This window comes from Dermacentor variabilis, chromosome 2 (assembly GCF_050947875.1).
Source record: "Dermacentor variabilis isolate Ectoservices chromosome 2, ASM5094787v1, whole genome shotgun sequence".
Taxonomy (NCBI): Eukaryota; Metazoa; Arthropoda; class Arachnida; order Ixodida; family Ixodidae; genus Dermacentor; species Dermacentor variabilis.
In genome coordinates, this window is record NC_134569.1 from 92,540,300 (window position 1) to 92,554,639 (window position 14,340).

General features: G+C 43.6%; 2 protein-coding genes across 6 annotated transcripts in view; one reads left to right on the plus strand and one right to left on the minus strand.

Annotated features, from left to right (window-relative positions):
• Positions 1-847, plus strand: part of LOC142572316 (tetratricopeptide repeat protein 37) — a 69,951-nt gene extending 69,104 nt beyond the window's left edge. For all 4 annotated transcript variants that reach the window (XM_075681322.1, XM_075681323.1, XM_075681325.1 and 1 more), the window contains exon 40: positions 694-847. In XM_075681322.1, coding sequence (XP_075537437.1) covers positions 694-798 — 105 coding nt within the window. In that variant the 3' untranslated portion in view covers positions 799-847. The remainder of the gene's footprint in view (positions 1-693) is intronic.
• Frmd5 (FERM domain containing) overlaps positions 764-14,340 on the minus strand; it is a 58,993-nt gene continuing 45,416 nt past the window's right edge. For both annotated transcript variants that reach the window (XM_075681329.1, XM_075681328.1), the window contains 4 exons: positions 13,852-13,940; positions 10,837-10,914; positions 9,532-9,713; positions 764-2,383 (listed from right to left, as the gene is read on the minus strand). In XM_075681329.1, the coding sequence (XP_075537444.1) occupies positions 1,827-2,383; positions 9,532-9,713; positions 10,837-10,914; positions 13,852-13,940 (906 nt within the window). In that variant the 3' untranslated portion in view covers positions 764-1,826. The remainder of the gene's footprint in view (positions 2,384-9,531; positions 9,714-10,836; positions 10,915-13,851; positions 13,941-14,340) is intronic.

Sequence of the window (14,340 nt, forward strand, 5' to 3'; positions counted from 1 at the left end):
ACCTTAGGGATTCTCAAGCACTTCACTATAGCTTGATTTAATATTTGCCTTTAGTGTCCCTTTAAATGTAGCCATACCACACGACAGCTTTGCTTCTTTGTGCATGGCCTAGGCAGCCCAAGAGTGGCTAGTTGCAAACTTCTCGGACGCTGTCACACTTAATCATAGCCTCTTGATATTTAAGATTTAAACCCACTAAAGCACTACATCTGGAATGTCACCGAGAGGTATACCTCAACAGCCATACAGTATGAAGAACTTGCCGAAGGCTGGTATGGGCAGTGCTAACATGATCCAAGCATACAGCAGTTTTTGAAGCCACGTTGAGATGGTTATTTAGGCAGACAGTGGCACTGCTGAACAATTTTTAAGAAAGCAGTCAACCGAACAGTCTGTAGTTTAGTGCTTATACGCCTCACCTTGTCTAAAATATAGTTGCTTTTCCCTAGGTCGACATGTTCTCAAACATCTCATGCATGCAGTGGGATATTCTTCTGAGCATAATTCATAGATGTAAAACCACCTAGTACCTTGACCTGTGAGAAATTGAAGTGTTTGGGTTCATATGAAAATAACTGGTTCACCATGCTGGTTATGAAGGAATAGTTCAGCAATACTGCATTGAACTAGCTGGTGCAAGTTGTCGCTTGTGTTTCAACAATTTGCGACGTTTTAACATTTTGCTTTATGCAGAAATTGTTACCTCAAGCGGAGAAGCTGGACTTGCAGTCACTCTTGTGTGAAGAAAACAGAGAGCAGCTGATCTCACTGGGCGTTTTATTAATGCCTCAGAATTAAAAAAAGCATTGATATACATTTTCTGGCAATAAATGTTTCATTTGCTTCAGCTTGCAATATTATATGTCCCCTGCTCAATATTTGGTTGGTTAAAGTACACCTCTCTGGAGAAAAAAAAATATACATGAGAACTGTTAGCTATATTACAATATTGGAAAGGGCCTGCAAGCCAGCCTGCAGAAAGATAGAGCGCTGAAAAATAAAAGTATCCACCAATGGCATGCATTGTAGAGTGCAGAACTCATGACCCTGGCCTTTGTTTAGCATTGGCTCCTTTAATGTCAGGCTCTCGAAATGAAGGGTTGAGTCTAGTGTTTGCATTGCATAGATTTTACAAGAATACACAGCCAATTGTGTACTTTCCCTGCTGTGGGTACCTTAGTGCATTTTTTTATGGTGCTAAAGAAAAAAAGAGCTTGTGTACACGGTAGCAATCTGAGCAATGATGGACTGTGGACACACGCACTCTTGTGACAAAAATTGAACACAGCTAAGAACACACTGTGCTTCCCTGGCAAAGGATTGCACTCTGTCTATGCCTTTGGAATGAACGTCTACTAAAAGGTAATGCAAGCTGCCTACCACAACCTTAGGTCTCATCGAGTGGGAATGCACGATGCAGATAAAATATAAAAAAGATAAAAACTAAGGCGCCTTCTTGGCCCTTTTTTCTGATCGTGACCACAAATTCCTAAAAACTGAACACATCTATATAGTAGCGAAGAGATTTTGTGTGCATAATGTGCAGCGATAGAGAAAACTAAATGCAACAAGGCTTTTTATACCTCTGGCAAATCTTTCCCATAACCAAAACTGCGATTTTCGTCTCTCTCCCAACAAATGCGCCTCTGCATAAACAAAGAGCGAACCGAAAGAGCCCTGATGGAATGTGAACGTGCGTAACGCTGCCTCAGTCGGGCTTTGCTGCAAGGCTTTTCTTACTGGACAGTGGCACAACTGTTTCTCGTACGAGGGACTTTTTGTGCTTTTCATGATGTATCACCGGTCACCAGGCCACTTGCTGGGAGTCAGCGTGGGCCAAAGAAAGCACTGATCCAAGTGCCTATTGCGTCCCTTGTAGGTTCATAATATTGTTTTCGAAGCAAGACTACCTCTGGCAGCCTCTGCATGTCGGCAAGTGGAGCCCAATCCCATTCCATCAGAACCACAAGCAGCAAAAAAATGAGCAGCAGAGGCAGAACAAGCCATGCCACAAATACAATTCGTGACGACTGCTGGGGAGTCACAAATGCTGGCTCTTGGCTTTCGTGTTCGGGCTCGTACTCAGGCGTCGGGCGTGGGTCAAATGCCAGCTCCGAGATTGGCGTGTCAGGTGCATTGATGTCATCGTCGTCAGCCACTGGCGTGTTTCGTGAGGGCGTCAAGTCAACATGGAGGTCGTGATTTGGAGGTCGCAGCACTGAAGAGCCATTTTCTTCACCCGACTCGCCGGAGTCAAGAAGCTCGAGGGGTGTGCCAAGCCTCTTTGGCTGCTCTTCAATGGCAAAGCCGTCGCCTGAATCTTGAGATATCGGGGGCTGCTGGCTCTGCTGCTGGCTGTGTTGCTGGCTCGTCACTGGTCCGACTGAAATGAAGTCAGCATGGTACTGTTAGAGGAGGAAGTGGTAAGGCAACCGTTTCTTAACTACTTAGATCTATTTAAATATGTGTCATAGAATGCAAGATAAAACAACTAGTTGAAAAAATAAATGAACGGGTGAGAAAGTAAAGATGCTTCACATCTCAAATTCATTCGCAACTTCCCAAGGTGATACAGCTACTAATTTACAAATTAGCGCATTCTTTAAAGGGACACTAAAGGTTACTATTAAGTCAACGTGGACTGTTGAAATACCATCACAGAAACCTCGAAACGCTTGTTTCGTGCCAAGGAGAGACTTATTTTAAGAGAAAATGCGTTCTGAAGCGTCCGCGTACCTCTAGCGCAATTCAAATCGCCCGCCCTCCGATCGAGGAGTACTGACATCATGGTCTCATAGTGACGTTGCGCCATCGTTGAGTAGAACAGCGTCCGCAGACGGCGCTACGGCTTTTCTGCGCAAAACGCGAACGCGCGGCCAGAAACAGAGCCAAGACAAAGCCGACAGCAGAGCGAAAGCGGGAGTATGGTGGCTAGCGGAAGGAGAAACGAATTACGTCGCACATTACGTCCCACGGCACACGGAGGGTCCGTTTTCGTTAAACTATAGGCTGCGGCGAGCTCGCAGCGTGGTCGGCGTGGTCTATGAGAAGCGACGAGCCTTTTCGCACTCGCAACAGGGCATAAAAATGTGCGAATTGACGCAAAACTCGGCCTAGAAACGTGCTTCGCCACAGCCACGGCTCAATACGACCCAAGCTGGCACGACCCAGATGTCGTTTCCCGCACCGCCACCAGGCGCCGCTACTATACCTCAAACTCCAGCGCAAGGCGCCCATTCATTCTATGACGCTAACTTTGACGCTCGTCGCAATGGACCCTGACACCGACAGATTGGCTCGCGATGGTGGGCTCAACTTCAGCGATTTGAGCACCGACGAGCGCGACCTGCTGCTGAGGGCTCGCACTGCCGGCGTCGTTGCGTACTACGACGGCGGCCTCGACACCGGCTCTCCGGAGCGGGAAAGCAACGAGGGCTTCCCACGACATCACATAGACGTGGCATTCTCGCTGCTTGTTCCAAATGAAAGTTTTGCGAGCCAGCAGAACCCTCACAGCACGACGCGATAACGAAACTACTGAAACTCCAAAGCGTGCGTGGCGCAGAGTCGAGCGCGCAGAGTCGAGCGAAAACGAAACCTTTCGAACACCCATATTACTGAAGGGTAACGTCAAGATTGTTATTTTTTCTTAGAATCGAATAGACGTAGACAAGCAGCATTTTTTTCCGTCTTATAATCGAATGAAATGATATTTTTTAATACGAGTAGTTGAGTATTAGTAACACAAATTAGGAGGAGTCCTTTCGTCATCGGGCTAGTACCGGAATGTCGCTGGGGGGTCTCAAATCGTGTCATGCATTTACCTCAATTTCTCGGTTACTAAAGCTCTGTTCGCGATTATATTGACGCCTTAGACGTTCTAGAACATTGCTCTACCACTTTAACTTGAGTTTCTGGTAACCTTTAGTGTCCCTTTAATCGCACAACACATTGGTGTTAACATTGGGACTCATTCCATCCCTCTGTAAAAGGCACTTGCTTGTAAAACAAGGGTTGCATTTCTACAGTGAGAGTTGCCAGATTTTACTACGCATGTCCCAGGGAACTGAGTTTAGGCATCCATAACATCATGCTCTGTGCACATTTTAAATTGTTCTCATGTGAAGGCTAGGAGAGCTAGATAGATAAGATTTGACATAGGAGTTGAACTAAAGACAAGATCTACAATATATTAAGTTCACTAGGTAAATTAATTAGTATAGCTATAATTGCCTATTCAAGGCCAAGTGAAGTACGGTAAATCACAGCACCTGCTTTTAACCTTTCGAGGGTAAATTTTTTTTGCCAAATGCGACAGCCCCAGGGTCGATTCATTTTTATTGCATATTTAAAATTATCAGAGTGACCTATTTTGAAAAACATTTACCACAATTTTTTTAGAGTGACTATATAGTGACAAAAAAATATTTTCCATAGGTAAACATGCATTGCTTACTCAAGCATACAGATGCGCTTGCATAAACACTTAGAATAAGAATTAAAAAGTAGATATACACTGGAATAGATATAACTTGAACCTTGTTATAACAAAGTTCAAGGGGAAACCGAAATTACTTTGTTATATCCATTTACTACAATATATGCCCAATGAAGCACGCAGTTGTAAACGTGGAAATAAGAAAATGGCATTGTGGCATGTGGAACCGCTACACGGCCACGCATGTGATGAAATTTGAATAAAACAACAATAAAAATCTCCGGCATATGCAACATGCGACTTCTTGGCACGCGACAGCCTTTAGACAACTGCCTTCTATTCCATTGTGATGGTCTTTTGCGTGGTTGGGAATGGCCGTACAGGGTGGCAACGTGCCAGCTATTTCAGCCCACTGCACGTGTTCCAATCCAACCAGACGGGGCGCACTTCAGAGAACTGCGGATGACTGGTAGCCATATGGCGCGGGGTCAGCTCAGGAATGTGGTACCCGGCCGCGCCACCCGGGATGAAGCAGAGTTCTACGAAGCCCCTTTGACGTCGGCTCCGGACCTTTACACCTGTGTGTGTGTGCGGCACTGAAACCTGTGCAACACGTGTTTGTGAGCCCTCCTCCAAAAGGGCGGGTCAACTACGGTGACGTCGAACGATGACTGGACGAACATTTCCGTCCGCTGGGAATCAAGGGGGGACCAAGTGCTTATAAGCAGTGTTTGCCGGCTGCTAGAGGGTGCTCGTTGTCATGCTAGAAATGGACTTGTGAGCTGTGTGCTCGTAAGATATTTGCTGTATGTTAGTCTTGCGGGCTCCATATGGGAGTCACGCTAAACTGTCGATGTATGTCTTGTTCAAAACGTTAAAATGTAAATAAATCCTGTTCACCGAGTCCCTCTCTACGACTGTCAACTCCTTCAAATGGTGGCAGCGGCGAGATCGTCCGACGACTCCTACATCTGGTTGACAGCGGTGGGATCGTCTGACGAATCTAATAGCATCCGCTTTCCACTTGGCTGGGCACGGTCATGCAGCACATGGCACACAACACAGCGCTTTGTTGTGCGCTCGAGAAGCCAAGCGACCTTGGCTTGCCTGGCTCATGGCCTTCGAGACTGCACCTGTGGCAATGCGATCTAGGAGGCCACACCCAGCTGCATGCCACACCCAGAGCGGCATGCCGCAGGCAGAAGTGACTGCATGGCTTGGGCATGACCTTCGAAATTGCGCCGGGAAAGTCTCGGAGGCCAGGTCCAGCAGCAGCTGCCTGCGCGGCACGCCTTGGAGAGGGAAGTGAATGCACTAATCCTTTGGCACCGCTGTGCTTAGCTGCAGACTTGCACAGAATGTTGTGTAACCCCCGAGATTGTGCTGGGCAGATTCCGGAGGCGAAGCCCAGCTGCGTCGCGCAGTAGAAGTGAATGCACCAATCTTTCGCACATCCAAGTGTTGCCGTAGGACGTGGCATGGCTCGAGCACCCAGGCACGCGCAAGAGAGAGAGGTCAGTGCAAAGGTACGATAGTGAGCTGTTGCTTATGCGCAGCTACGCATGGCAGTGAGAAAGACCAGTGTTGCTCAAGAGCGTATTCGACGTGGGGATCCGGGAGTTTTCAGCTGCTGCGGCAAATTAGTGCTGAATCCAGTGTAAAGCAACATATTCAGCGTGCAACGGTCGCATAATTTTTCGTTTTGGAGGCGAATCTAGTCGATTATATCCATTGGCAGGACAATGTCACTTCATTATAACGAGGTTTTAAATGCATGGATCTCTGTGGGGATTTCCAGGGGAATTGCATTTACTTTGTTATATCTTGTTTCATTATAACGAGGTTTAAGTGCATCCTGATTCGGCACTTTGGCAGTAGTCCACATAGAAGGACTCGCTTGCAGTAGACTAACCACTGCACACGTTCACAGCGTAAGTGAACTGTGTATATGTGTGCACTTTCAAGAAAACTTCATGGCTGTGTGCCTGTCAGAAAAACCAACTGAATCAGAACTCGCAGTAATCCTTCGTCCTATCGCCAACAAGGGGCAATTAGTTTTTGCGAGTCTCGACAAAAGAAACGCAGGCATGGCAGCATCGTTTGTATATACCAGCACCCGCCTGTGAACAGATGTAATCGCAGACCTGTGAGCAATAAACAAGTGAGCATCTAGCGGTGAGCCTTTGAGACATTAGAAACCGGATAGTCGGTAAAAGCATGGTCAGTAAACACTATTGCGACGTCAATTAGAGCCATTCCACATGGCGGCAAAAGCGTCATGCACCAAACGGACTCATTCCTCTCATATTATGAAGTCTGTTTTTGTAGATGGTGCTGCTTATTGGCACAGAAATGATAAGCAGTGCGTGCATTAAGCAATGTGAGATGTAATGACAAATATTCAGCGTCCCAACCCCTCACACTTCTGACTAGTTGCCCAAGCAATCATTCTGTTTTGCTTATATGAGCCAGCAAATGCTCACGTTCTGCACATCCTTTGTAGCATAACGATGTCCGTGTTCCGCTTGATGCTTCTTTCAGGCTTCTGTTTTTACAAATGGGCACTTGGGTCTCGTTATGTTCACTTTAAATTTTCCCTACATTTGGCTGCTTCTCTTGCTGTTGTCAATGTATTTCTGTAGACGACATTTTCAATTTTCTGTTGCTAACTTCTTCACTTTTTGCTTCTTGTTTTGCTCATATATTCCGGCACATACCCAGTGACCCTACTTCTTTACTCAGAAAGACAGCAGCAAACACAAAGGAAGGGGAACAAAGGCAAATAAACCTTCACTGAAAAAAAAAAAAGAAAAGAAAGGTGGGGCACACACCTATCATTTTATTCTTCTCACTTGCAGTGCATGCTGCACGGTTTGACCATGGCAGATATGTACTACATACACATGTGCAACGAAGTTAAGGGGGTATGTGGGGCTAAAACCATGATTTTTGCCAAAACAACGCATTTAACAATTTTATTCTGGAAGCCTAGACGTATCAAGAAGCTTATCACCAAATTTCGTTGCAATCTGCATCATAGAAAAGAAGAAAATGATATTCTCGCGAGGGTGGCGCTCGCTCGCCGAAAAGAGTGCCCATAAACGTGATATTCCAAGACGTGGTCACAAAGCAGGCAAAAAACCAAGCACGGAGTGAATGCCTGCGTTAGAAAGCTCATTTTTCATGTGTTTTAATCATGGGAGACTTTCCAGCAAGAGTACAACAGACCACAAAGTAAAGACTAAAGAAAAAAAAAGGCATAATTCTGGCTGAGGCACCCTTGTTTATAAAGCATAGACAAGGGCATTGGACAGCTCTAAAGCATTAAAAAAGTGAAGACGACTTGAAGCAATGGATGCAGAGCAGGTTCGAATAAAGGAGGAGTGTCAAACCTATGGAACAGGGCACTTTAATTTATTATTTTTGGTCTTAAAATAAAATGGCCTGTTCTGAACCTTTGAGCTCATTTTTTTCAGACGAAATAAGTAATACTGAGCAGTGGGAGGCTGTGTTGCTCAGCTCCGACCCTGACCTGCAGGCCAAGGTCATCAAGAGAGCTGAAGAAGCCGCCCGAACCCAGGGGCTCGTGGCTGCCTAACAACAAGGTCATCCGTCACTACCTTGTTTTCAAATAAAGTCTTCACTCACTCACTCACTCACTCACTCACTCACTCACTCACTCACTCACTCACTCACTCACTCACTCACTCACTCACTCACTCCAATCAATCAATCAATCAATCAATCAATCAATCAATCAATCAATCAATCAATCAATCAATCAATCTGCACTTTTTGGCCAAACAAAACTTTTACGAAAAATTTTCCAAACTGCTTTGCCAAAACCTGCTTTCAAAGTTGTTTCTGGGCTGAAATTTTGTCAGGAACAAGACAAGGCACTTGTTATATTTTAAAATTTTTATTAACATAAAAAATTATTACATATCTGACATATAATGACAACGAAAAAAATTTAGCTTAGCCTCGAAGTGATGACACTGTTACAGAAATGTAATGAAAAACATGTAACTGGCCTTGTCCTGCACTATAACCCCCCTAGATTGTATCTAACAATAACAATCGGTGTGCCTTCATTATTTCTGTAATGATAATTTTGCTAAGGTGACATGCCTGATTGGTCCATAAGACAAGCATAACTTATTTTCTAATTGATCTGTATTAATCAAATTTAGAATATGCACTTAAAACAAGAAGATGCATAAACCTATCAATTTTTATAAATATCCGTGCAATGATTTGAAAGTTAATTTCCAGCCCTGCATAAGCCTTTAATGGGTTCATGGCTTTGCATCCTTCTCTCATGTTCTTGGTGATCACCGAGCTGATCAGCATTTTGTGAGTGTACCAGCAGGGTACTGCAAGCCTCCAATCTCGTAAAATGCTCACTTCTGAACACAAGCGAACACTTCTTAAGACTTAAAAAGGAATTTCCAAGCCAGTGTGTCTAGTGATGAGAGTTATGATACTCTGATTGCAAGTTAAACATTATGCATGCACAAGTGAAGTACGTACCCCTAAACCTCTTGAATGCACATGACTAAGGATATTATTGCATGACAAGCACACTCGTAGAGCACCGGATCTGGGCACAGGCTTTTATAGTGAGCCACACTTAGCCCTATAAAATTCTTCCCTTTACCCACTTCTCTAAATAAGCCTGGAGCCATCAGTTCAATATATCGTTCCTATCTGTAGCTTTAGCATGCTATGGTACTCTATCACTTTGTTAAAGTGACGCTTTCTTTGCCTCTTGTCCCCACGCCCCCACCTTACGGGTGCTGGCGGTTGTTTTGCCGAGTACACAACAACTTGGACCACAGGATATGCACCTAAATAGACGAGCAGAACAAGAGGCAAAAAGTGACGTCTGCAACAAAGGAGTCGGCCACAGAAGCAGCCAGGTGTGAAGAAAGAAGTGAACAAAATGGGACCAAAGTGTGCACTGAGTGTTCAGCTACATAGAAGTGAAAAAGAAGTAGTGCAGACATTCCAGTAACGATTAAATAAAGCATCACTTATCACTGATTCACACATGCATGGGATAAGCCAATATTTTAATGAACAGTGCTTACCAGAGCTCCGCAATGGTGAACCATCATTGAGCAGTCGGGATGGTGAATTTGGCATTTCCATTGTCGTTGATGCAGCGGTCTTCTGCCGGAAGGAGGGTGGCCGTGTCAGTGTTCTCTGGAACTGGGGTGGGTCTCTCCTAATATTCTTCATGTCATCCATTACTTCCCGCTCCACGCGGCCGCTGCACCGGCAGAACATGTTGGAATGTTGTGTCACTTTGCTCAGTTCAGCAATAAAGTCAAAGTGATGTTAAAAAGTTCTGGTTTAAGGAGTTCCTGGGATGAAAATAAACCCTTCCGTCACACAACAGTAACGCAATGTTATTATAAGCCACAGCAAGACTATGAAGGAAAGAAAGAAAGAAAAACTTTCTAGATTATCACTCTGTTAAACATGAGGTAACGGGCAATAAAATAAAATAAAATCGCATTATATTTCTAAGCCACTGTGCTATTGTCGTTATAAAGTGGGCTGATCACTATTATGAATTGAAATCTTATGCAGTTATGAAGCATGCAGAAAACAACCATCACTTTGCTGAATATTACAATATGACCATTGGTTACAGACTGACTCATCAAAACAGGAATGTTGATAAATCATTCTTCAGTGTAACAACTGTTTTTGCAAAGGCTAGGCTTGTTAACTACGAGAAAAAAAAGTAATTTGCACACATGAAATTTGCTGCCAATTTTGAGATATTCATAGCAATTAACTCTTTTCAGTATATTATGGGTGCACTTTTCTTGTGGTCAGTAAGAACATAACGTTAGGTTCAGTACACCAGACGTTCAATTACTTGATTTGGTCTGTAAATACGTATCACAATCAGTATGTACTTAATAAAGAAAAGGAAAGCTCCTGGGCTCATACAATTAAGAAAAAAATAGTACGGCAATACTGAACTGCTTTTTCATACACAACCACTTTCTATCGCAATGACTGCCGAAATGAGGCAAGGCGAAATTGGTGCTATGTCTTGTCTTTTTGAGCCATCATGTTTACGCTAAATCATTATAAATGTACAACAACTTGGCTCTCACTGTATCAGGCCTCGTGCACAAGATCGGATTGGTGTGTGCTCATTTTCACCGGGTTCCCACCAACAAACCAGCCTTACACTTTTTATTGAACTAGGCTCCAAATATTATGCAACCAAAAGCTGGACTAGCTCTGTGAATAGAAAGAAAATAAAAAATAACATGAGACATGCATGCCCCATGAGAAGCGTGAAGCCTGCTGGTATGCGCTGAAGGCTCCGACGCGGAATGTTCAGAATGAGGGCAAGCCTGAATCACACCCACCTGTACCGAAGACGGGAACCTCGTGAGAAAAATCCACCACCAGTGGTCACAGATGGCACTTCGCTGGAAGAAGGTATGCTGGAAAAATGAAACGAGTAACATTATAAGTCGGCGGTTGATCTCAAGTAGGCCAGATGCTTTCAAAGTACAGTGCATTGGGCATTTGTGCTACAACACAAACGCTGCGAAAGGAGCAAGTGAACATGGAGGTCGTTCTTTAAAGCAAAGAGCTGAAGAATCTTTCAAGCATCAGTTTGCCGTTTTCATTTGGTGCACAGCCTGTGCAACAGTGGTGAAAAAGATAACAATTCTGCATGTACGTGCCACAAAACAGGGCTTCAGCAAAGGAAACAAAATGTGTTTTTCAGCTTTTCACACGAACATAAAAGCTCGTGACAAACACCCCAACTTCAAGAGGACCTAAAAAGGCAGCATCCAGATCTCACTTAAATGCCAAATGCAAAGAAATCTTGGCCCGTGTAAAAAGCCTAGTTTCCAGTAGTAATACCAGCTCATGCAAAAATTTTGCAATTCAAATTCGAGCGAATGTATCACAAAATGATAGCAAAAGTAGACGTTCTTGATGCTGAAACTGAAGAAAATGCCACCATTACCACTTTCTGGAAATAATACGGAACGACCTAGAATTCCAGGAACCAGCACAGTTCCACGGTATGGCCTCAGAGATCGGGTGGCACCTGGGGTGTACTGAAAGTCTTGGAAGTACTGCGCTGGGATTTTTGCCAGATCCACTGACACCATGTGCCCGTGTCATCTGCTAAGGTGTTTTTTAAAGACTGCTATTAAAAAGAAAATCAGATAACTACCAGCCCTGAAGCTTTGCCACAATATCTTCAATAATGAATACTAAGGGTGTGCAAATATTGAACGTAATGTTCCGAAGATCTACTATTCGATTTTTTTTTTCATATTCAATATATTTGGTGTAGGACTTGCGCAGTGCCCTATGTCACGTGTGCCGTAGAGCCTTTCATGCAAGATGCTGCTCAAGCAAGCGCTTCACTAAGTTGTTGCCGCAAAAGGAGCGCCGCGGATGGGCTGCCATGGCTGGAGCGGTAGCAGACTTTGTCACTGCGAGTGCTCCCCGATGTCAGCCCGATAAGGAGATCGTACACACAGTGCCTGAGTGTCGCACTTCGAAGACACCGTGTCGAACAAGGCTGCTTCTGTCGGTACAAGGTTCGTCAGAGTCGATAGGACGGATCGAAATACTAAGGCGATGCGGACTGAGGGTACTGACAGCTTGCTACATTCTTGTTAAGCAATGCTAGGAGAGTCCCGAGCACATGCAGCAATGTATTTTCTTGCACAAAATTTGTAAGCATTAAATTTTGTTAAACATTTTCTGATATTCGATTCAATATTTGGCTTTTTTTTCTTGATTCGATATGAAATCTACTAATCGATATTCGCACACCCCTAGCAAATACTATTAATTTACAACAGATCTAGCCAGAATGAAATTCCATTGCAGTTGGCTTTTAAGGTATTACTCCAGGACTCTACTATTCACATTCATTGTACGGAAAAAAGCTGGTTACTATGGGAGAAATTCCATGCCCCAAGTCAGCACCAGTATGTCAGCATGACATTGTAGATTTCAAAGTATTTCCTGATCTTTGAACCAGTTCGGCACCAGCAAAAAATTCTTAAAGCTTTCTCAGTTGTGTCTTTGGCTACTTTAGAATGCAATGCAGCCTATTTTTACCAGTAAACAATTAACTGGAACCGAGTAGATGCTGGCAAAATCTATGACGTCATGGCAAACTGTTGCAGAAAATCCAGAGCAGCATCACCACCCGTCTCTCGCTTTTGCATCTTTCCCAGCTAACCAAGCCTCCACTTTCAGAGATAGTCGCTACTTTATTATTGCAGAACAATAATTTACAAATAAAGCTTGACATTCCTCTGCAGTCTCTTGACCACTCCTGATGTCGTTGAAATGGGCATAAACAAAGGAATTTCAACAAAGACGAGGGAGTAAAAATAAAGGAGTGTGGGCTGGACAGCTCCGAACGATGCTCAGAATGCCTGGAATTTGTGCCGCTAACTCTTTCCCTACTGCATCCATTGGGTATTGTTAGCCTGTAAACAATCGTTTAAAACATTGTTTTCAAGATCTTCTTCACTGCTCACGGACACACTGCACCATCTGACATGTAGTAGGGAAACCAAATTTTCGTTTCCAATGGAGTTCATTTTTTCCCCTCTTTGTGGCGATTTGCGAACGAGCTCCAAAGACATGCATGCAATCGTCAAAATTGAAAGTGAAAAGCGCCTTCTTGGAAGCTGCGTACGCACTCCGAAATATCACAGATCTCCCAATTCTACTGTGTCTGCCGTTGACCGTATTAACGGCTCGGACAAAGAATGCTGCCTTTTCATCTGACCGATTCTGAGAGCAATGATGACAGACACCAACCCAGAACTTGAGGATTCATTGCTAGTTTGTGCGTCTGCACCAACTGAACCTGTTCATAACCTACCAGTTAGCGTGGAGACATACCAAAACTGCAAAAAATGTTATGATAGTAATATTGAGCAGAAAATGAGAATTTACTGCAAGACTTGCAACATTCTCCTGTTTCACATCGAGGAACTGCTTTGCTGCATGGCACACATAACTGTAGGGCTTCCAGTTAAATTCTTGTAGTGTAAGCAGTTTTCAAGGAAAAATTTCCTTTGCAGATAGTGCCTATCAGATAGCAAAACATTTTGTATACTTAATATTTTTTGCATTTTGTTCTTTTTATGTGCAAGCATATCTTTGCAAGCTTTGTACAATTTTATTTACAATCTCATTTTTGGCAATTTATACTTTTTAAGACATAAACCTCGTTATAAAAGATGTATGCCTGAAAAGTGGATTGCATAAATTTTGAGTGCAATAGTTTCTTCAGGAAAAAAAAAAAACATTAGTGTAACCTACAAAAAGTGGCTAATTTCCCCCACTGCAGGGAAAGAGTTCATAAAATTTCTGATTGACCAGCTTACGTGTAGAAATAGCACTGTTCGACGGCACACTTCCATAGGTGATGGCAGGCAGACTGGGTTGGACACTTGAAGCCCATCAAATGCTTCTTCTGGAAAAGAAATTATTGAAACAAAAATATCAGTTGAGCTGCCTTTGCATAGGCTACCTTATGACAAATAGAAAACAATGTGACTTGAAAACTTTGAAACAGAGAAGGTACTAACAGCGGACAGTATTTCACATAAAAGGTTGCATAAAAGGTTAGTTATATCTCATTATTTTTGGTTACTGAAGTACAGCGGTTATTATAGTCACATATTCATTTTGCTAGCAGCTGAAAATGTACAATCTAGCAGACAGCTAGGCATCCTGAGTACTGGGCTATTAAGGGGCATTTCTTTCAGGAACTGTGAGCAAGTAAGAGCAAAAGAAGTGGTACAGGGAAAGCAGGAAGAAAATGAAACCGTAAGTGCTAGAAGGGAGCAGAATAGCACGAAAGTTACTGCTGT